This window comes from Amyelois transitella, chromosome 16, assembly GCF_032362555.1.
Source record: "Amyelois transitella isolate CPQ chromosome 16, ilAmyTran1.1, whole genome shotgun sequence".
NCBI classification, from domain to species: Eukaryota; Metazoa; Arthropoda; class Insecta; order Lepidoptera; family Pyralidae; genus Amyelois; species Amyelois transitella.
Genome location: NC_083519.1, coordinates 5018593 through 5043154, shown reverse-complemented (window position 1 = coordinate 5043154; position 24562 = coordinate 5018593). Strand labels below are relative to the sequence as shown.

Sequence of the window (24562 nt, the reverse complement as noted above, 5' to 3'; positions counted from 1 at the left end):
AACAGCCAGTTTTCTAGTGTCGAAAGATATAGGTACTTGTATCAAAGAGAAAATTTACTGGCTATTCTCCATTTTTACTCGCGTATGTAGTAGGGTTTGCTGTTTAAAGGAAGTGCAATAACTTTAATGAGCCATGCAAAGAGATTGGACTTATACCGTTTACTTCAAAATTCCTTGAAGCCGTGATACAAATTTAATTATGATTGTCGCCTTGTTCGTTCTCCGGGCCCCTTCCAATTGCAGTCTGGACGAAATGTCATGGTGATAATGATCGCGCCGGGAATATGCCATGGTGATAATCCTATGATTATCACCATGGCATATTCCCGGCGGTGCTATCACCGTGGCTAGTATAGGTTACCCAAGGGATTATTGGAGGTAGGGCAGCGATGGGCATGGAGTGAGTGCTATCGGAATCTTGTCAGAACTCCGTCAGCAATTATTCTAAAATGTATAAAAAGGCAATACGGTTGTTGGCTTTTGCCGGCGACATGATTCTTACCAAATAAAAAATAACTGTCAAACAAATTGACGTCCGACAATGACTGTAGGGATGTGACATTGCTGATAAAAAATCGATTTTTATATAATCGATTTATTTTTTAAGTATGAAAAATCGATTAACAAATAATCGATTTTTCTTAAGAAAATAATTGATTTTATTATATTGATAGATTTTTCCAAATTTTTCAATTTATTTCTAAATAAACACCATATAAATTATATCAATAGATTTATTCATTAAAAATAAACAATAGAAACAGTAAGTTCTTATATAATCAACACAAATTAAAGTTTTTAACAATCAAGTTTGAAAAATGAAGTTTCAGCAACGAATAATGAATAAAATATCAACCGAATGTCGGTAAAATACTGTTCATCGACTAATTCCATCAAGAGAATGTTTGATTAAATAAATAAATATAAATGTATACGAGACAAATTACACAGATTGAGTTTGCCTCGAAGTAAGTTCGAGACTTGTGTGACGAGATGCTAACTCAACGATACTATAATTTTTTAATAAATACTTATATAGATAAACATCCAAGACCCAAGCCAATCAGAAAAAGTTCTTTTCTCATCATGCCCTGACCGGGATTCGAACCCGGGACCTCAGGTGTCACAGACAAGCGTACTACCGCTGCGCCACAGAGGCCGTCTATAAAGTAAATTAATCATCTAAACTGTTTTAAGAGCACAGAAAGAATGCACAGATGGCGTTAATGTAATATTATGGAGCTATGATAGTATTCTTTGGCAGTTTGCGTTCCGGGCTCCAAGCCAGAAGACAAAAACGTAATGTCGGAGTGCATTTATTGTATGATTATAAAAATCGATTTTTAATCGATTATTAATTTTAAAAAAATCACGTAAAAAATCGATTTTTACTTAAAAAAAATCGATTTTTAATCGATTTTTTCCATAATCGATTTTTTTTTCACATTCCTAAATGACTGACACTGACAAAAACAACCTGACAGATATCTGACACAATGGCGGCGTCAGATATTATCACTTGCTTTGCTTTGGCTGTGTTCGGAAAAACGCTAGATATTGAAAACCTATATTCAGAAATAAGAAGAAATATAGGTACTGTTTGTCTTTAACTGTAAATAAAGAATATATTGACATCTTACAGAGTACAAAATGATTCATTTTAAAGATAATAAAAACAAATCTGCTTTGAGCACAAGATGGGCGCAAATGTCAAAGCAAGAACAAATTATAGAAAAGAAGAAAATGGAAATCCAAGCAAAACTGGAGGCTCAAAAGCAGGCGGCTGCACTTGCCGCCCAAGCTAAGCTTTCCAAGTAAGTCTTTTATGATCCCGAACTTAAACTAACTCATCATTTCCACTTCGGAATGTTGACATATCCCCGGGTCAGAGTAGGTAGGATTCAAGTGTGGTTGCCATTACCAGATAATCTAATGCCATACCTACTACCTAAATACTGGGCAGACTAGTTTTGCCTAACATTTGGTTAAAAAGGTGCACAGCATTGTTGACCATATACATACATACAACACATTTCTTTATCATTTTATTGGGATAAAAGATGCATTTTTTGACCGGAATTTATATAATTATTCTCAAGAGTCCACTACCAAATGAGCGGTATTTTTCAGTTACATCTGGAAGGCATTTAAATATGTATACATGATTATACGCACATGTGTATGTACATGTATGATATTGAATTCTTTGTATTTTAGTTTGTTTATAGAATATAAAATAACCACATTAATAGGTATTGGATTTTATTTAAGTTTCATGTATAATATTTAACATTTTATAAAATTTAAATTTCTGCAGTCCAAAGACTCAAGATGATAAAGGAAATATTTTTTCAAATGATGGAAGCTTCATGAGTCAATTTAAAGCCCTTTTGGAGAAACAAAAAAAGGAGAATTCTGAAGAACAGGGTACAGAGAAAGTGGCTGCTGAGGGCAAGAAACGGGATCTGAAAGTTAAGTCAGAAGATGTAGCTCAAGATCGGTATGATGAAGGACATTCTGATCACAATGATGATAGGAGACGTTCTGGAGATAGGGGTAACAGGTATCAACATTTTTAATCTGACAAAAAGAGCATTCTCTTTATTCTAAAAAAAAAAACTGTTACTGCCTTCTATGATGTACAGGGCAAGAGATGCTGATGACTACAAGGTTATGTACACACATGACAGGTCTTTTCTTCTCTATATCTAAAAACAGGTTCCCTAACTTAAAAGATAGTAAAGAGAAGATACTTGTTAACTAAAAACGTTAATTAAAGAAATCTATCATAAGTCCTTTAGAAACCATTGATACTTTATCAGTACTCTTGAACTTGTTACTATCTATTGATTTATACAGTATCTCAATAACAGCAAATTAATGGTATTTTCTGTCTTCAGGAATAGACATCATAGATGGGGGGAAAGAAGCAGAAACCGACCCCATAGTCCCATGACACCTGTAGTTGAGGATAGAAGGAAATCAGTTGATAACAAAATCATACCACCTCTTATGCAAATTCCAATTTGCCCTCCTGAAGATCAGAATTCAGACTCTGGCCAACAATGGCAGGGAGAAAACTCTGAAGATGCTGATTCCAATTCAGAACCTCCACCTAGTGTGATGATGCCGCCCATGATGGGACCTGGACCTATGGGACCAGGTCAAATGGGACCTATGGGATCAGGGCCTATGGGCCCCATAGGATCCGGACCTATGGGGCCCATGGGATCTGGACCGATGGGCCCTGGTCCAATGGGACCTGGGCATATGGGGCCGGGTCCAATGGGTCCTGGCCCAATGGGCCCTGGTCCGATGGGCCCAAGTCAATTGGGTTCTGGACCAATGGGACCTGGACCCATGGGACCGGGGCCAATGGGCCCTGGTCATATGGGACCTAGACCTATGGGTCCTGGTTCCCACATAGGCCCTAGACCTAATATGGGACCTGGTCCAATGCCGCCGTTTATGGGTCCACCAAATTTTCCAATGCCCCCTAATTTCATGGGTCCCAATGGTCCTGGTGGGCCTTGCGGCCCGGGTCCCATGCCTCCGAACATGTGCGGCCCAGGTGGGCCTAATATGTCCGGGCCAGGGCCAAATGGTCCTCCATTCTTTAGGCCGCCTTTCCCAAACTCGCCTATGATGGGCCCTCCAAATTCCATGATGCCAAATAACAACTGTAATATGCCTTTTATGGGACCTCGTCCGCCTTTTGGTCCTAATGGACCCAACTTTGGTCCAAATGGTCCCAACGAGAATAGGCCCAATATGCCTTTTATGCCTCCCAATTCAAACAATATGTCACTCCACTCAATTCCTGAACCGAAGCCATTAGATGCTGGGAATATACAGCCCCCTGAGCCAATGAAACTTCAAAACATTGCACCTCCAATGCCTCTTCCCCTAAACAATATTCCGAAACCTAAAGACATGGACCCGGGAGCCATTCCTGTACCATCAAATTCTTCACAAGGTAAAAACTGTTTGAATTACATAAATTTTTAATGTTTTATTTTAAAGATGAAATTATTTAGGTGAAAGTTTGACAGTGAATGAGGACATAAAGAGAAATAAATAAATAAAATAAAAATATGTTTCCTACAACTTAAACTTTGATTGATACATTGCTTCAATGTGATAGAATATGAATTACTAACTAAAGTCATGAAAACCTAAAATATTGAAAAAGCCTTACACTGTGCAGCTCTCACCTTTAAGCCCTTTGATAATTAGTTTTCACAATCATGTAATCTTTTATAAGATATTTTTTAATTAAATATAATGCATAAAGTGATATATATGAATCTAAACTTTTCCTTTATTATTTGTTGCTATTGAGAGAAGTTACTCATTATGTAATTATAATAAGTAGATAGTAGTAATTAAAATAATAATTTATCACAGGGCTTTATTAAATACCACACAGCTTTACCACAAAAGATGTTATAATTATTTTCACTGGGAAATAAATGGCTAGTTATCCTTACATTCAAGCCAATTCGATGATTTACTAGCAGTTAAAACCATAGAAGTCCATAGTCTTAACCTATTCCTTCAGCAAACAGGCATAATTAATATCAAATTAAATAATTATGGCAACAAGTGTCAAAGACACTGGTAAACTTAAATAATTTGCAAAATTTAAAATCTTGAATCCACAATTTTTAACTGTTCTCATTCAAAATGCCTTCAACATAACAATTTCTGTAAGGATCTATTAATCAATTATGTCACTAATTTGTGGCCTTTTTACCTCTGCTCAAACACATCTTTGGTGGTACAGCTTGCTTCATTAGTATGAGGCGGGCCGCGTAGCTGCCAGACACATTGTTGACCCGTCCTGTGCAGTTCTATCTCCAGATATCCCGCCGGCAATCCAGCGAGCAGCCAGCGAGGTCGCCACCAACGGCGACCATTGGGAAAATGTGCTGAAAACCATACACTCACAAGACCAAAATATGTGGTAATGCCACTGTAGCCTTGATTCCAAAAGGAGGATATGTGCTGTATTCATTTTATATTTTATTTTTTTAATATATTACAGTGGAATAGCGTCGGGAGTAGATTTAACTGGATGATAATGTTCATTGAGCAATGAAGTGAAATTTTGTGTATGCAGTTATAAAATAATTAAAAAAATATGTTTTATTCGCTAAGTAGGTACATTTTACATAATTCGTTGTTGGAGTCTCCTTTTGAGTATGGAAAAAATGCACACTAGAATTTCAAATTATTAATATATGAAGCATTTGCTCACTTTTCGGGTAACAAACAAATTGTTCAGTTTTATGTGGGTTGGTCAATTAAGTTTTACAAGGTTAATCATTTAAAATAATGCAAAAAATAATACATGTATAAAGATTACAAAATAAAAGGAAGTAATAGAGTTACTTTTTTGTATACTTAATATGATTTCAATCAGTCATAAGCATTTACGACAATTTACAAATTGTAATTCATTGTCAGCGCAAAATGATAAAATTATCTAGCTTATCGTAATAACGACATTATCTTCCAGTTTGTACTCGTTCTACAGTGCGGAAACGTGTTTGATATACACTTACTATGTGAACCCTAACATTATTCCACTACGGTTTCAGATTGCTATAACTCGACTCAAAAGATTGGTTATTGCGCCGTCCCTATTCATCTTACATACAAAAATATATCTGACACTCTTATTTCTATTTTATTCAAGTAAATAAAAGGGATATTTTGTTGACAAAAGATGAATGTAAGGACCGCTTTTTTCAATTCTTTTGTGAGATCAAGTTATGGACCCATTAATCCTTTGCTATTATTCCCGTAATACTTTTAATATTGTTAAAGTAATGTCCTTGCAGGTTTCTACATAATACGAACTCCAATGAATATAAGGCGTTTAGGGAGTTAGTGCAGAAGATGAGGGTAGAAGGAGAAAGGAAACCTGTAGTGAAACCGGAAGACAAGTATGAACCTGAGTTCTCATTGGAGGATGACGATAGCAGCGACAGCAGACCTTATTTTAAAGAAGAGAAGAGTCATAGGTAAGTAATAATAGGTACCTAATAATGTTACTCCTATATATGATGATCAGAGAACAAAGTTCACACGCAAAGGGAAGCTTTTATATTTGTAGCAGAAATCAAAAGAAAATATTTTATGTTCCTTATAATTATTATCTTTTAGAGACACAAGAATGCATTTTGAATACTTGTAATATCCCCAGTTACATCCTCACCTCTGTAGGAGCTAGGGTTGCATATGTGACGCATATATTAAAAAATAAATATTATTTTTTTCTTTTTGTGAAAGAGATCCGTATGAAACATACATTTAACCATCATACTATCGATTTCAGCTACAGTAGCGATTCAAAAAGCCAGCCGAGCTGGAGTATGCACGGCGTAAAGCGTGAGCAGGCAAGCTCCCAGAGCGATGAGGAACCGGAAGTGAAGAGAGAGAGGAGACGCAAGAAGAAGTCCAGATGGGGAGACGATCCGCCCGCTGATATCAAACCACCTGGACTGGTATTGGCACCGCCGCCACCACCACCTGCAATTACACCAGGTTAGTAAAGATTTAAGACATGATATGACTATGGATGCAAGTAACTTGAGAGCAACATAAATAGCTCAGACTATGGGGCGACGATCCCGCTTTTGATATCAACCGTAAAAACTAGAGTTACCAATGCATCCCCACCACACCTAATTATGCCTTGTTATATTAGATATTACTATAATGAAATTAAAAGTTACTAAAAACTTCAAATATAGCTAAGATTAACTACTGAGGGGAGATTATTTAAAAATAGATTATATTGTTTAAAAAAAAACTTAATTATGTTTTCCAGGTGTTCAACTAGCTAAAATAGATGAGGATGGTCTTAAACTGACCACAGTGAACCGCAATAACCATGCGTTGATGCAGTACGCTATGACCAACTACGGTACAACCAATCTGAGCCCTGAGGACTGGAAGAAGTGCGAAGACAACTTTAAACTCAATCTTTTGTATCAGGTTGGTACATACATACATACATTCGGTCACGTCTATATCCCTTGCGGGGTAGACAGAGCCAACAGTCTTGAAAAGACTGAATGGCCACGTTCAGCTATTTGGCTTAACGATAGAATTGAGATTCAACTAGTGACAGGTTGCTAGCCCATCGCCTAAAAAAGAATCCCAAGTTTGTAAGCCTATCCCTTAGTCGCCTTTTACGACATCCATGGGAAAGACATGGAGTGGTCCTATTCTTTTTTGTATTGGTGCCGGGAGCCACACGGCACAGGTTGGTGAACGTGTTTAATAAAAAATAAAGGTCTATTAAAGTAATTATCATCATTAAATAATTACATATTTATCCTTTGCAGTGTAGAAGTATGTTGTGTCTTAAAACATATTATTAAAAAACATCTTCATATCTATCTATATCATCTTAATGTATTTTGAAGAATTAAGCTTACTACTACTTAAGTAAGAACATAACTACATGCACTTTGCCATTTACCGTTTGTTAGTCGCATTTCGAAAAAATATTTTTTAGGGGCCAAACAGGCAAGGACGTTCTTTCTTAGATACCAATGATTTATTCGACGGTGAAAAGTAACAAGAGTTTAAATCTCGTAAATTATAATTTTCAGGACATGCTGAAGAAACGCCAAGAGGTGGAGAGATTGGCTCACGCCGGCAAACACAAGTACGAGTATGACAGCGACGAGGATACCGCCGAGGGGACCTGGGAACATAAGTAATATATTGTTTCAATACATTTCAAGTAATATATATGTATAGGGAACATAAGTTATATATTGTTACAATACATTTCAAGTAATAGATAGATGGTCCATACTTATATTATTAAGTTGAAAGTCTGTTTAATACGTATTCATGGCTAAACTGTTAGACGGAATTTTTCGATATTCTGTATGAATAAAGTTGATTATCTGAGGTAAAACAAAGTACTTTGTTTTGAGTATTAATATGGGAAATGAAGAAACGAATAATTTTGGGTACTCTTTACATCAAATGTTAATGAAATAAGGTTCTACTGGTCTATTTTAAAAAAGTTTTGTAGTTTTCTTCATTAATTCCGATTCAAATAATCAGTCAATCGATCCTTTCGCTCAAAGACCGTTTGCTTAAAATCTGTTCAATTACAAGTTTGGTCATCAGCTTTGTAAAGATTAATATACTAAATAAACTAATACTAAAACTATTAATATATAATATATTGTTGCAGGTTACGTGCTAAAGAGATGACAGCCACAGAACGTTGGGCCACAGAGCTCACCAAACAGGCGGCCGGCAAACATCACATCGGTGACTTCTTACCGCCTGAAGAGCTTAAAAAGTAATTTTAATATCTTATATTAACTTTTTGAGTATGCAGGAATCTTCAGGATTGGCAAGTGGAAATAGATAGTCTATTCGTTTTTTTATCTTCTTTTTTCTTCTAGCGTTAGTCCCGGCTGTATCCTCCTTTCTGGAGGAGAGTGTGACTGTGATACAGTGTTGGGTAGGTCAAGTTTTTACATGAAGAGACTCCTGTTTGACCTGCGCAACCATTTATCATGGTTACACATACCTATGCCTCAATGTGCAGGTTTACTCCTATTTTTTTCCGTAAGAACATCAGTTAGCACTCAGATTTAAGCCAAATTGTATAATGGATGTAACATTAAATTAAACTGCATAGGTATTTCTTCCAATACTTTTATATTGACGTGAAAGAGACTATATTTAATTTCTTTTCCATATGTCACAAAATATATAGGTATAGTTTAAAAAAAAACTGTTCAATGTTTGTCATGTGAATGTATTGTTTTACAGATTCATGGAAAAGTATTCTGCGGTGAAAAGCGGAAAGGAACCAGATTTGAGCGACTATAAAGAGTTCAAACTGAAGGAGGACAATGTTGGTACGTCACATTATCAAGTGCAACCTTTATATTAAAGTTAATTAACATCAATTTTCTTTTAAGCGATGAGCTAGCAACCTGATTCTATTTAAATCTCAATTTAATCATTAAACCATACAGCTTGACGCGGCATTCCATTGCACAGTTTATAAAAGATAAGTTTATAAAAGATGTGTTTATAAAAGATAAGTTTATAAAAGATAAGTTCTATAATTAGTAATAAGATCGGTTCAAGGGTATACAAGATGGTTTCCCTGTCGATGATCAGAAGTAATAGGTAACCGTTGGCTTCATGACAAAATTCTTTGGAGCAAAGCCCATTGCAAAAGTGATTAAACATACACGGGCGAAGCCTTGACTGAAATACATAGCACGAATAATTGTATTTCACCATAATGAAATCGAAAACTTTTTTTAAAATAATTAATAAAATTGAAATTTGCAATATATAATCATTTCAAAGATAAATTGAAAAGCTTGCAATGATTGTCTGCTTTCTGTTTAGCTAGTCATAGCTCAGAAATAGGTATATTACCTGTTATAATTTAAGAGCAAAGATTTAAGTATGTCGTCAAATTATTTGACTGTATTTTTTTTATATTTCTTAATCCATCCAGGCATAGCCTTTTGTGTCATGTGTCTATATGCTCTGTTTACCACGATTGATGAATTATTTCGGACGGAAGTGAAGCATCGTGTTTCACTTTTGTGACTTACTGTTTACACAGTTAAGATCTTTTGATATGTTGCCAATGAGACATGTCTTTCGTCTGATAATTATGTCTAGACTCGAGACTGATTGACGGCATCCACAGCGATGATACGTCATGTTAATCCGCTCAGTAGTGGGTATTGGGTTCGATACGGCGAAAGCAGCAAATATTTGTACTTTTTTACCAAGATTATCAGTTTTTTTATTTTATGTAATAATAGAGACGTGTGGTTCCACCATCACCGAAAAGACCACACACACACATTTCTTTTTAATGGATATCTTATAATGGCAAAATCATCTAGTAAAAGCTTTTATGCTGGTCTAGTAGCGATGAAAAATCAGATCAAAATCTTATATTTATTCTTTGATTTGATTGTTTTAGGTTTCAAAATGCTGCAGAAGTTGGGTTGGAACGAAGGCCAGGGTCTTGGAGCTGAGGGCACCGGTATTGTTGAACCAATAAATAAGTAAGTTTTGTTTTCTCTACTATCACCAATTCATATATGTATATTAAGAATTAAAGCATATTTAAGAATATTATTAATATATTAATCTTAGCCGCTGCCAAGGTCTTATAACAACATCAATATACAATGATAACGCCGTGTTTATCCTTATCGGGGTTTAAAATTAAGGAATTTCATTAATTGAAAATTCACCTAAAATTCTTTCGACGACTGTCCGTTGATTGGTCGAAACATTTAATTCGACTCCGCTGATTGGTCGGTTTATAAAATACGCGTTTTTTTTTCCAGAGCTAACCAACCAGTAGCTAATCTAGGCCTGGGGGCGTCCACTTCAGACGTGGTGGCTCCTGACGATGACGAGTTCGACGCTTACAGGAAACGCATGATGCTGGCGTACAGATTCAGACCTAACCCATTGGTGAGACATGACTATATAAATACATAATAACCCTTTATTACCTTAACCACCGCAGTAAATTACAGCAAATTCACAATCATGTATTATCATACCGTTACGCCTGTTTCCCAATGGGGTAGACGGAGACTATGAATTTCCACTTGCTACGATCCTTACAGAGCTCGCCCGCTTCCTCCACAATTATTACTCTTTTCATGCACATTCGATGATTACGGGTACTCCTAACACCTCCCTTTTTAATACATTTGAAATTTGTACCTTCAAAATTTGACGAGTTCGGCCCTCTGTATTTAAAACTTTGAGAAACCAATGGAACTAGGTATATCACTAGTAGAATCATAGAGTATTTAACCAACGGAATGATGAAAGTCTTATTCACGTTCGAAAATTTACAAAATTTCATGTCGGAACATAAACATTAGATACTATTTCTTCTTTGAATGAATTGAGATTCAAGTATTAATAACTAGCCCATTGCGTATAAAATGTATTTGACAAGTAAATTGTATTAGTTTAAATTTTTTATTAAAAAAAACAAAAAAAAAATTACAAGAGGGACATTTTTACAGATAACCAGAACTTTAAGAGTAAGCGAGTTTAATTAGTCTCTTGGAATCTCTTGGCATTCGACAAAGTAGACATTATATTTCAATATTGCTTTATTTGTTTGGCAATTTTTGTAACCATTTTTTTGTATTGTTTCAGAATAATCCGAGACGGCCATACTATTAGGAAAAGTGTCAGTAATTTAATTTAAAAGGACATTAGTAGCTTAATCTCGCAAAAATGTGATTGTTATTCTTCATAGGGAATAAAAATCACTTATTTTAAATACCCCGCTGTAAAACTGGGACATTTTCAATACTCATTGTATTGTAAATTTTTTGTATGAAGGCTGCTTATTTGTAATAATATTATGATAGTAATTAGGTCCATTTGTAACATAGTAGTAAGATAATGTTCAACAAGTTTTTAACTAGTGGCAAGTTTAGGCGAATTTATGTCATAATTTCAGCTGTAGGACGTCTACTGCGTGCAGATTACGGATTAACATAAGTATTCCAATATTATTTTCATACACCAAAGAACGAAAAGTTATGAAATATTTTATGGACTAGATAATCAAAAGCATAATTATAACGCTCTTCAAAAGGGACATAGAATTAAAACAAATCGAAACGCTCTTCAAAATTAGGGTTCGTGTCCATTTTGATGAGCGATGAAGGGATCATTTGATCTATAAAGATCGTATACATATGCCTTATTTAGTCCGAAATTCATAAAAACTTATAAAATTTTTATGTCATAGTTCTATGATTTATTCTTGATACATACATACATACATACATATGGTCACGTCTATATCCCTTGCGGGGTAGACAGAGCCAACAGTCTTGAAAAGACTGAATGGCCACGTTCAGCTATTTGGCTATTTAACTTTATTCTTGATAATTGAAAATAATATTTGAAAAAAAAGTTGTGTGAATATCTACTTCAGTATTTTATTTTAAAATTCAGTGCGTAAATAAGAGTCCATTTTACTCTTGGAAATACTTCTAAGTGTTCATATTGAATTTTAATTAGAAGGAATTGTTTTAGCTATGGTTAATTGTTGTTTTTAGATTATGTAACTTTAAACTGAAGTTTGTACTTCCATTATATTCGTAGGTGTATGGTGTAACGGCATAACTGTATGTTAAATATAAAATAAACATTTTACATTTAAACTCTTGGTTTTCATTTTCATCCTCCCTTCTAAATTAGATGACAGCTACTCATTAATAGGAGTACTATAGTCAGCGGCCCCCAATGTTAGTACGATGGTTCGGTACCATTGATTGACAAGTTAAAATGTTATACTAGGCTGCGACGAAATTTTTTGGATCAAGGTGCAGGTTTCTTCACGATCCCTCGCCGTAAGAATAACGATAAGCACTAAAACTATAACATAACTCAAAAAAATAGTAATTATAACATGAGCGAGATGGGATTTGTACCTGTGCCGTCATATGCGTATCAAGAATTTTTAAAACCAGACACTTTCGATTCGACCACCGACCACTATTCGAAGCTGGATTACCAGCTTCGTGGTCAGACTGACCCCAGGCTTCAACTTTCCCCAAATTGGACCACATTGAGTTTTCCTCATACTCGTACGATGCTTGAGTAATTAAAGTAACTACTGATACATAGCTATATAATTCAGAAAAGAGTCATTGGTATGACCACGGTAGGATTTGAAGTTTCGACCTGTGCATCATACGTAGATTCAGATTGACCACCTCCGCTTTATGATTTAATCTTTGCGTGGTCAGCAGCTTTCATTCAATCAATCTGCGGAAATCAAAGCAGAGAATAATTTGTCCTGTCTGCTACCGAAGGACCAAACTATTGGTTCCTTAGATAGCTTGCAAATTTTCACAAGCGCTTTACTGCTGTGACACTAAGGTGGTTATGGTTGTTACAAAGTACATATTTCTTATTTTACGTTTTTTTCAATAAGAGATTATTTACTTGAGTGAAGCTGCGGCCAAGAGCTTGTTTACAATATAAACGAGAAACATTATAAACTAAATCACTAGTCCTCCTAGAAGTAAACAATTTCAAAATTTACGATCTTAACCAACCTTGGTGTCGTGAATCATAGATTGTACAATATTTTATCTGGGAAGTCTACTCAAAACACGCTGTTTAGCGTCTCGAAGACACCGAAAACGTTTTGTGATTGCTGTGTGATCTAATTGACTCATCCCAATGAAACGGCGCGGTCGAACGTGTGTAAAATTAGATTGTTAGTGACAAAATTCAAGTGGCTTCTTGCGTCTTCTTAGTTATGCTCTGAATTTTGTCATGTTCGCTATTCTGTGCTGTTACGCTATGAATACAAAATTACAAAGTGCAAAGGTTTGAAACCCACGTGCGTTTTTGTTATAGGTAGAGAAAAAAAAGTTTAAGTGTTAAGTATGCTTGTGAGGAAAAGTGCTAGTTGCCAGGAATGTAAACTGAATAGTTCATCTAGTAGCTCGTCTTCGGAGAGCGATACGCCTTTGAGAAGGTGAGTTATAGTATTTGGTTTCGGGATTTTTTTTGACTTAATAATATCAAAAGTGTTGTTTAGATATATTTGTTGACGTAAAACATCCGTTTCTCAAAATATGTATCTATTCCAATGCCAAAATTACTAACTGCTACTTACTAGTAGGTGTTGCTGTTTTTCTATGCCGGTAAATAATTACTTACAATGCCCGTAAAAAATTAAGGATAATTAATAGGTACTCTTAAGTAGTATTGGTATCATCAAGCAAGCTATACTTATAAAATATATATATATATATCCCGTGAATCTATTAAAAAATTAGTACGACTTTTTGTTTTAATGATAGAATTGAGATTTTAATAGTGAAAAAAAAACTCAAGTTTATTAGCCTATCCCTTAGTCGCCTTTTACGACATCCATAGGAAAGTAATGGTGTGATGATATTTTAAAATGTCGGAACCCGCGTACCTATTGAACTGCGCCAGACAGTCGGTCAATAGGGATAAAGAAAGAAGGTCCGTTAGCGAAATACGAGTAGGTAATATGTTTTTAGCGAAATGATAATTTTGGCAGGTTCAACCGCATACTCCGATCTTCGGTGGCCCGCCACTGGTCGTACTTCAGAAAAGACCGACCAGGACTGCAGGTGCGCGGGCGCTCCGTCTCTGATGCAGGATTGTGTTCTATCGTCGATGACGGTAAGGCATATTAGCCGACAAAAAGAAGGTGCTCATTTTTAACTCAATGAAAATTGTTTTACTATCACCATTACAATCTGAATTAATTTTTACCCGGCTACGGCATAGCAAAAAGGAGGGTTATGATTTTGGCCTGTATGTATTTAAAAAAAAATTCAAACAAAAGAACATTAGACCAAATCCTCCGACAAGTTCCTACTTACCCGTTCATATCATTAAAAAGTATTTCTAACTTTTGACCGGCTTACAATTATGAATGCCTCATACTCAAAAGAGCTGATGAATAAATTAATGTCAGCATCATCAAATATCCCATAAAATTTTATTTTCAGATCCAGATTTGGACTACTTGGACATAGTGCCGGCGCCCCGTCGATCACTCCGGCCGGTCCCCACATTCGATGCTGCTATCGATCCCATCATACCCTCGCTGTTTATATCGTGAGTTCAACACAAAATTTATATTCATGTTTTACTAGAGACCGCCCGCGACTTCATCCGCATGGAAACCCTATCAATCCCGCGGGAACTCCGATATAAAAAGTAGTCGATATGTTATTCTGGATCTTCAGCTACCTACATACCAAATTCCATCGTAATCGCTCTGTAGTTATTGCGTGAAAGAGTGACATACATCCATACTGACATCCTGACATACTCATAAACTTTCGCATTTATAATATTAGTAGGATTTTTATCGTCATCGCGGTGATGGTGTTGTCTTGTGGTTGCGTCCACTCTAACACTAATACTTTTTGATAAGTTTTTTCTATACTAGCGACCGGCCCTCTTTCACCGAACTTCCTCAGAAAACCAATTTTCCAAAATTTCAACAATGCGTCCACAACTTTCCGACATTAGCCCTAACATATGGACAGATAATGGGGGACTTTATAATATGTAGGTCACTACCTACTATAAACCATATTTTTATGTGACGTATTCAAAAATAACTTCTCTCGGAGATAGGATTTACATCCGTTTCCGGGATGCTGATTCCATCTAGTTATACCTATTGATTTCCCTTACCCTTAACCGGTTCGTCTGACCTCGAATAAGAATCCCGTTGACCTTGTCATGGATTCTCGGGAAGTTTTATAAAACACACAATAGGTAAGTGTGAATATTGAGTAGGCGAATAATAAGTACTTAAGCTTTATTTTTATTTAATTTTTTTATTATAATTAATACTTAGTTTGAATACCTAGTTATACGTTTAAGTATTCAACATTGAGAAATAAATATTATTACAAATTAGTACCTAAGCTATACGTACTTACTAGTGCTTGCGACTTCGTCCATCTAAAAGATGTATAAATAATTTATTATATTATTCCAATGTCTATGCTGCCTAGTCTATGCTATAAGAGAAGAATTTACAAAAAATATTAACCTACTTCCTGAGTAATTGAAACTAGGAATCTAGCTAAGCTAGTCAAATTTCCAATTACTACCACAGCAGAATGGCAGCTAACATGTCGCTTTTTATGACAAAATGAAAAAAGGATACAGTCCTTTTCTAAAGTACCAGAACTACACGATTATTTGCATACTATATTTAAAAAAAACCGTAAATGTGTTTTTCGGATTATCAAAAGTCATTTTTACTATTCAGAATACCTACCGAATTCTATGGGGACATTAAATTATTAACAGTAATTTTAATTATGCGCGATTGATAATTCTTGCACAGGTTTCAATTAAATTGATGTGCGTCACACAAAAAACGTGAGTGTAAGTAAATACTCGTTTTCCGCATTTGCGTAACCGTTACTATTTTCCGTATGGGTAAGTTATACCTATATTGTATCAAATTACCACTTGTTTCAATTAATGCAAGGTCGTTTACATAGCAGCTCACAAACATCGAATAATAAAAGTTAGTTAGGAGTCATGGTCAACTATGTGGACAAATAAAATAAAATGTTTTGAGTTTAACGAACTGCGAGTCGAAACACTAACAGTAAACAATTTTTATTCGAAAATTTGTAAAGCTTGTTATGATCTTGCTGGATTTTAGGCCATCTTTCAATATGGTTTTTCCTCATTATTTATATTGATATGGTTATTCGTAGAGCTTATATTAAATTAGGGATAAAATTATCGAGGTAATTAGACTAAAAAAAGTGAACAGCGATGGTTGAAAACAACCTCTAAGCATTAACTGGCGAAATTGATATAAAATTATCAAGAACAGCGGAAAAATAAGGAAAGGTAGACCGTAAACAAAAATGCAGGAGTAAAAAGAAGACCAGTTTATTACTCCAAGTTACTTTCGAAGAATGAGATTTTTAGAATAAGTTTTGTAGAAAAGCCTTAAATTTAAGGCATTCCTACAAATCCTATTGTCAATTCATTCGATCATATACAATGTGGGATAAACCAAAATTACCGCCAGTTTTCCCATCATACATATGATTGCAATCAATATCGTGCGCAATGCACCACTGCGCATGTTTCCCTAGGACCAAGTACCACTCATAGAACTCCCACATCTATTCCCTTGCCACTAACAGCTATAATCCCGTAGAAATACCATCACAGCTCAGATGACAGTGCCTCTGTTTTCGAAGACTTGTGCATGGGAAATTTACAGTTCGATGTAAATTGTTCGTTGTAAAACGGTTAATAAGAGTGTGTTATAGTGTAGCTGAAAATCTAGTAGCATTTGAGTGTAAGAAAATGTACGATTTCAGTGATGAATCGTGTAAAGTGGCGTGCTTTTGATTGCTTGTTTCCGGATTGAGAATCAATTTTAATTGAGATCACATAAAATTTATTAATTGAAATCTGTAATTTAGTCCGGTTTTTGATGTTAATGTAAGAAACGTGGTTAATTAAATTGTTTTCAGTCAGATACAAGCCGGTGTACTGCGTGCGCATTTTCGCCGTATCTTTTCGGAATTTACAATTCTTTATGGGTTTGGGATCGTGGGTATAAAAATGTACTTATGAATTTTTATACCCACATTTTTATTGGCTGTAAAGAATAGAAAAAGGTTAAGGTTTTAAAATTTTTAGGTATTTAATTAAATCTAGTAAGCCAATATTTTTAATATTGAATTTTAACATAACTAAGTAATAATTTCCTTCTATGTATTTTTAGTAATTTTATTGACATTTTCTTGTTAACGGCGAAATTTGCTATCGTTTCTTGTAGTCAAACGTTCATTTACTTTATAAGTACGTACGTACGTACTTTATATATACGTAAACTTGACTTCCAATGTTAACATTAAAAATTCAAATTGAATCAATTGTGTCATCGGAGTAATCCAATGAACTTGTAAGGCATCCTTCGCTTGTTACGAGTAACAAGCAGAGTACATTATTCTTAGAACATTAGATTCAATCCTTGAAGGTATAGCATGAAATAGCGGCACCTCTATCTTTAAATCCAAATATACATGAAAGCTGAATCACACATATACCTTTTCTAAGATTTTAGCAACAGGTAGGCATGGAAAAAGGTGCAGTCAATTTACACAAATGCTTCGAATTTGAATGTTGCAGCTGTATTTAACATCTAATAATAAACTGCTAAAATAATGTAGTCACCTATGACCGCTGCAACATAGTCAAAGTCTGCCGAGCTGAGTAAAGATTTTTTGCAACCATACGTACGAGTATGTTAAGGTTTTTTTCAGTTCGACTTGAAAAAAGCAGTAAAGTCAAAAGAAATATCACTATAAATACAAATCTTTATGAAAGTATATTACTCGTTCTATGCGTTCCATTCGGTGCCTTCACGTAGTCATTTTTATTATTATTTGTATTGTTAATTCAACTTATACTATTAAAAAAAAAAGTAAACGCGCACGAAGTATCATGGATTACAAGATATAAGCAGGAAGCTATCCTTTTGATTCCTATCAATAGGAAGCTGATTCTATTCATCATTTTCGATGGAAATTTCCAGCCACCAGCAGTGGCGCGTATGGTGACAATCTTCTTAAGACAAAGAAAAAGGGCTACTCACCAGGTGAACCAACCCCTGATAACAGAATCAGCCTTCTAGAGATAATTACTGAAAAGTGCATCAATTCAAATTGTTTTTTTTTCCAAAAAATAGTGTCTCTATATCAATAATGGGATATGATGGAATACCAATCAAAAGTGCCGTCTAAATTGAGATATGACTAGAGTTAGCCAAGTGACTGTGAACGAATTGTGTTGAAAAAGTGTATATAAAATATCAAGTCATTAGTCGGCTGAAGAGAATATTTCGGTAAGTTTTTGCGTGGTTTATGTACCTATTGTAAAATATACAGGGTGGCTTTTTAAAAACACACTAGGCGAATCTTCCGGGATTACTAAGAAGGCAAATACTAAGAAGGTTAAGAAACCTACATACCAAATTAAAAAATTTTCTCGTCGGTTTACTCTGTAACGTTATTTAGAAAACTTGCTCAGAAAATTTGGTTAGTGCCTAAGAAGCCACCTGGAATAAAAATACATAACAAAAACCAATGTTGTGTTACTTGATGTGCAGTAAAATTAAATTTTACTTAGAATTCAAAATTCGATTACAATTTGTTACGTACTTACATATGTTTATTTATAAAGAAAAATATAAATATAGGCATTGTTTTATCGCGGTTCCTATAAGTTCGAAGCCGAAACTGCTTTATATATCTATAAATCATAAAATTCTCATAAACTTTTACCAGTAAAGTAAGTTTTTATAAGTTTTTAGTAGGTAGGGTTAATCATACGTTTAATACATACTTAGATTAATATAGTAGGAATTAATTAATTCTAGGTACCGCATGGGGTCGTTTTGTACCAATACCAAGGTTCCATAGTTCCTGCTTGCGGTTTGTCATAGGCTTATCATGCAAAGGTATCTTGCATATGCATGCATGCTTAACTTACGGTAATTTAGGCTTAAGTTGTAAGTAATTCAGCTTGCTGTGATAGTGCTAAATTTTATAAATAAATATTGTGCTATTTTTAAGTTCATTCTCACTTTTAGGTTTTAATTTGATCCTTTCACACAACGCTTCTACGTTTCTTGAAAAATAAAAAGAAACATACATATGTTAAGCGAATACTTAATCTAATGTGAAATCTAATCTGTAATTCATACTAATACGAGTATTATAAAGAAAAAACTTATGTACCAATTTTGAAGAAATTTGGCACAGAGAAAGAATAACAGAGTAACATTTTACTTTGCTACTACGTTGAGAGCGAAACTCAACTCAAAAGCTAATGTACTTTTATGTAACAGACTTCGCCAAAGAATTGATCTTGTCCTTAATAATAAACTTTCTTCACGAGGAAAGTCGCAACATTTTGGGAAAATCTTTAATTATTGCTATAAAGTATGTAATTATTGGAATACCTAAAGCCATGTATTATCAAGTATATATGTATTCGTAGGTATAAATGACTACTACGTATATCTAAAAAAATCTCATTTATTGGCTTACCTTTATGCTTTTATATTTTTTTTATAATATAAATATTTCATTTGTAGATAATACAGGAAATAAATGTCCGAGATAATATAAAGGTCGTTACAGCGCCTTTAGATAATATCTGTATTTTCTATAAATAAGTATAGTATAATGCAACGCGAAAGTTTAAATCAGTAGTAAATACATATTTCATTCTATAGCTAGCTCTATATAAGTAGCTTATATAATTATTCCTATTAAAACTGTTTATGCCGAGCAATTTAGTAGTACCTACAGCTCATATTATTTGTCTAACAAAGGAAAAAGAAACGAAATCTCAGAGCAAAGTTCTCGGCTAACGTCGATCGTCGACATTCGTCGTTGCCCGTGACTTTGTAAGAGTGGATTCCACGAGTGTTTCCATATTGATGGATGTCTTTAATATTTATATGTCACGATAACAGACTTTCTTCTCAGGTATCTCAGAAAGAACAAATTTTGCTAAGTCATCATCTCCGTGTATACCGAATTTTGGAGTTTATCTAAACTAAGTTATCTTAATAAGCCGATATCAATCGTTCAAAAGGCTTATGGTACCGAATTGCTCGCCCGGAATATTCCGGTGTTCCGAATTTTGATAATAAACATATTTTATCTTCTCTCTTTCTCTTGTCAGTTATCACGACGCTTAGAAACAGAAAGAATATATTATTTTTTCTATGAAAAATCCCCTAGCGAGCAGAAGTTTATTTATTTACCATGCTCTGTGAACATTATATTTTCTTTATCCTTCTATGAGCAGAGTAAGAGTTTCCAACAGTTTAATTTTTGTGAAGGTCGGCGGGAGGGTCCGGCAGTGCGGTCGGCGTCGAGGAGGCCAGCGACGGCAGTGACGCCGAGAGGCCGAGGCGCGGTCACCATCTGCGCGTGCCCACACCTGCCTTTACTGGACAGTAAGTACTCACTTTACTTTTCAACTCTTATTTTCTTCATCAGACAGCTGAGCGTGACCTATCAGTCTTTTCAAGATTGGTGGCTCTGTCTACCCCGCTAGGGATATAGACGTGATCATATGTATGTATGTATGTATCAGTAGAAGCTATAAATACGTAGTTTCAGGGCTAAGTTAAACGTTCGCTCTAGCAGAATCACCATGTAGGAACTCTTACCGTAATCATGTACATAACAATCCTGTCAGTACCGTGTGAGAGAGACTACATATTTGCTTCATCCACGTTTCTTTGCGTGCAAGCTCTTCGTCGTTTTCAAGGTAGAATGCTACATTATCGTTTTTATGACCACTAAGTACGTTATTTTCTGAAACTTTCTAAAAAACTGAAACGCTGCGTATAGAAACCTCACCCACCCAATGCAGGACCAATGGTCAAAGGCTTTTTTTGAAACGAAGCATTAATTTTTCCCTATTAAACACCTAAAAATATTGTACGTCATTTGCAAATTTTATTAGCAGTAAAGTACATGCTTACATACGACTAGGTATGAAGTAAGTACACTTCTGTTTTTATGTTCCTCTTATCGGCGAACGAGCAGGTAGAATGGCTGCTATCTCAAATGTTTATTTATTCATCATTCATATCTATCTGAAGAACAAATATGAAACTGAGATAATTTTGCGAATGGCATGTAGTTTACTTTCACGTTTCTTGTGAATGGAATGAATATTTATTAATGTTAATTGTGCGGTGATGGATAGTAAAGATGAGTTGAGTGAACCCCATCGTGTCAGGTGGAGTTTAAGAAGAGACAGCTTGCCATTGAATGGGATCAGACGTGTGTGGAATAAAGGGAGACATAGTATTGGAGCTGAAGGCTTCCACTGGCGAAGAAGGTAGGTGGCATAATTTATTTGGATATTTAATATTTTGCGGAGGCAGTTGAGTCACAACTTAAAAATAATAGAATATGAAATAAGAAATATACCTACCTACACACAAATCCAACCAAGCAAAGTGAAACAGTATATATATATGAATACAAAAGTTATCAAATATCTTTTATTGTGTTTATAAAACCAAGCCAGTCATTTTTACATTTTTGTTCATCAATTTTAATTTTTATTGAACTGGGTTATTCATTTATAATCGTTTATATTCAAGGCGGAGTATTGTCTCTTAAAAAAATCATTAAAAAAATTTTTTTCAACTGGATTCTTCATTCGTCTTTTTAGCGAAAAAGAATTTGTTTTATCTGTGAACCCTACATATACTAATGTATTTGCAAAAAACTTTTTCATCTTTTTAAATGTATATTTCACTTGTCTGAAAACTGAAACATTAATTAGGGCCTTTGAAATTAGTCACGTGGAATACTTGCTTTTGTGGTCTTATTTCCTGTTAACACATGCAGCAAAGTTGTAAGACTTTTATTTAGATAGGTACTTATTTTAATTGAATTATCTACTGATAGGTAGTTTAAGTTTGAATTCATTAAGTTATTACTTACTACAATAACAATTATCTACATATCTGCTAAGTATCACGGATAATTTGAATAAGATTTACTTCGACTTTTATCATCGTCTCTACATTCCGTTTGTTGCGTAATCACGTGTGACAATCATGGTTCACGGTCGCAAAGTAAATCCTCTAACTGCTTTCATGTCCAAAGATCAAAAATTTGCTGACAAATGTTTTGTTTTCCAGTCAATGAACCAAAAGTTATCTCTTGGTTTAGTGAAACACTTCATTTTCTTCCCATGTATGTCGTAAAAGGTGACTAAGGGATAAGCTTATAAACTTAGGATTCAATAGCTAGCAACCTGTCACAATTTGAATCTGATGAATTTGATAATAGAATTGAGATTCAAATTCAAATTCGATCATTAAGCCAGACAGCTGAACGTGGCCTATCAGTCTTTTCCAGATTGTTGGCTCTGTCTCCCTCGCAAGGGATATAGACGTGATTTTATGTATGTATGTATACGAGACAATTACAATACAGATTGGATAGCAAAAGATCGCGATTCTATCAACTGACTTTTCAACAAGGCAATAAGTAGTAGTAGTAGATGTAAGGTACCTTGAAAGGATTCGGGAGAAGCTGTTACACACAAATTTTCATATTCTTTTCATGTAAAGACGAAAATTTTCATGTTATTGTTGGCATTTCTATGGAAACACTAAACTGAAAAAATGCATGCTAAATGCGTATTTTATTTCACTACTTAGGTACTTAAGTTTTATTTTTTACTTATTTACTTTGATTAATATGACCTAGGTAGAATAAACAAATTAGGTACCTATTTAACCAATGGAATAACAATAAAAACGGAAATCGATGAGTCTCTCCGATTGTAAAGAGTTTAACAAACTGGTGTTTTCTAGAGTCGTCTGTTTTTTGCTCGCCAGTAAATTTAGTAAAATAATTTTACGTTGTTGCCTTTTGAGCATTGTCTTCGGTATTTACAGGTTCACTAGATTAAGTATAAAGTTGATTTAAACGTAATTTTTAAGATGTTAACGCGACTTTAATTTAATATCTAATTAACTGCTCCCTCTGTTATGAAGATATTTAAAAAACAGCAAGATTAAGATATTATTATTATTATGATTTACACAAATTGAGAAATGTCGTTTATATTACATTTTGTCTCCCAATTTATTTTAGATTATAGTTTTTTTCGAATAATTATTTACTTATTTACTTTTCTCGAATAATTATTTTAGATATAGTTTATTCGAGAAAAGGACATGTGGCCGAATCTAGATATTGATCAACACGTGAATATAAAAATAGTAGGTCCGCCTCCTATCATCGTCACGTGAATAGGTACCTACCTACTTAGTTAACGCCATGCCACCAGATGCCACCTGTTTTCGTCGCTTCAATGTCTGAATTGTTTATACGTTTATTAAAATTATAACGTAGATGCAATAATAACATTGGCACTGGCCGTATTTTTGTTGGTCTCGAAATCTAAACTGTATTTGTGTAGGTTTTAATTAATACTTCAGCTGGCGTTCGAGTCTTTTCAAGACTATTGGCACTGTTCATTCCGTAGGGATAATAACGTGATATATATGTGTAGTAGGTATATACGTTGATTTTTATATCTATAGTTTCGTCGTTTTGTCGTCCGTCGTTATTTTAAGATTTTTCCTAAATTGTAGCTTTTTTACCGCGATACTGTAAGTCTTAATTTTATCTCTTTAAAAGTAAACCTAAAGCTTATGTACTTCTAATAGCTGACATATTTGGAATGAGTAGGTATTATGTTAAATGGAATAAGTCGTTTTCGAAAAGCAAAGTTAGGTATTTTTTAAATAAATTAGGATTAACATGAAAATATTTAAAGAGAAAGAAATAGCTATTACTTGGGCAGTTTTGTAATTTAACATGGTATTTCATGAGATTAAAAAACTTACTAAAAGACACCTTTCCATTAAAGAACGAGGCACTAAGAGTACTCAGTAACTTTAGCTTATTGGAATCCATAGAAAAGGTGATTCATGCTGAATTGAGGTTAACCCGGCCAAACGATAAGATGACCTACTGCAGGTAATGGATCTACTGCTTCCTGGGGAAAATTTAGATTGTGTTTATGAAACTGCAGGTTATACAATCGATTGATTCAATACGTTGTTGGTTTCTCATGGTTTCTCAGACATTTTTTCACACAGGAAAACAAAAAAGAGAGCGTTAACACTACATTTATTTAGACATGTAAGTATGTTTATCAGTATAATGAGTGTAGAGGCTGCGAGATAGGTAATTATAGTATAAGTACCTATTGTAGCAATACCTAAGCACAAAGTGCCTATTATGGGAAAGGAAACTTGTATTATTGTGTCCTTTTAAACAGGAAATGTTTTTTTGTTACATTTTATTTCGCAGGAGACTTTATTTTCAATTATAATCTAGTTATTTCGCTGCCAACTGTTTCGATCGTGAATATTAAA

General features: G+C 34.5%; 2 protein-coding genes across 2 annotated transcripts in view; both read left to right on the top strand.

The window, feature by feature from the left end:
* Positions 1–1510: 1510 nt before the first annotated feature.
* On the top strand, positions 1511–12233 carry LOC106129710 (uncharacterized). Its single transcript, XM_013328363.2, has 13 exons — positions 1511–1814; positions 2318–2563; positions 2901–3976; positions 4852–4966; positions 5847–6029; positions 6344–6552; positions 6839–7005; positions 7629–7735; positions 8228–8338; positions 8818–8906; positions 10004–10088; positions 10377–10506; positions 11212–12233. Exons 1-13 carry the CDS (start codon positions 1651–1653, stop codon positions 11236–11238), a joined length of 2709 nt encoding a protein of 902 aa, XP_013183817.2. The 5' UTR covers positions 1511–1650; the 3' UTR covers positions 11239–12233.
* A 1214-nt stretch (positions 12234–13447) lies between these two features.
* Positions 13448–24562, top strand: part of LOC106129671 (uncharacterized) — a 52263-nt gene continuing 41148 nt past the window's right edge. The window contains exons 1-4 of the mRNA XM_060948591.1: positions 13448–13561; positions 14117–14241; positions 14574–14682; positions 20480–20596. Of these exons, the coding sequence (XP_060804574.1) occupies positions 13470–13561; positions 14117–14241; positions 14574–14682; positions 20480–20596 (443 nt within the window). The 5' untranslated portion in view covers positions 13448–13469. The remainder of the gene's footprint in view (positions 13562–14116; positions 14242–14573; positions 14683–20479; positions 20597–24562) is intronic.

What these genes read in the sequence shown, in the direction of transcription:
- LOC106129710 (XM_013328363.2), top strand. Translation starts at nt 1,651, where the DNA reads ATGATTCATTTTAAAGATAATAAAAACAAATCTGCTTTGAGCACAAGA. An exon ending in AAAGAAGAGAAGAGTCATAG is followed by an intron (nt 6,030 to 6,343) that starts GTAAGTAATAAT and finishes TATCGATTTCAG; the next exon opens with CTACAGTAGCGATTCAAAAA. An exon ending in ACCACCTGCAATTACACCAG is followed by an intron (nt 6,553 to 6,838) that starts GTTAGTAAAGAT and finishes TATGTTTTCCAG; the next exon opens with GTGTTCAACTAGCTAAAATA.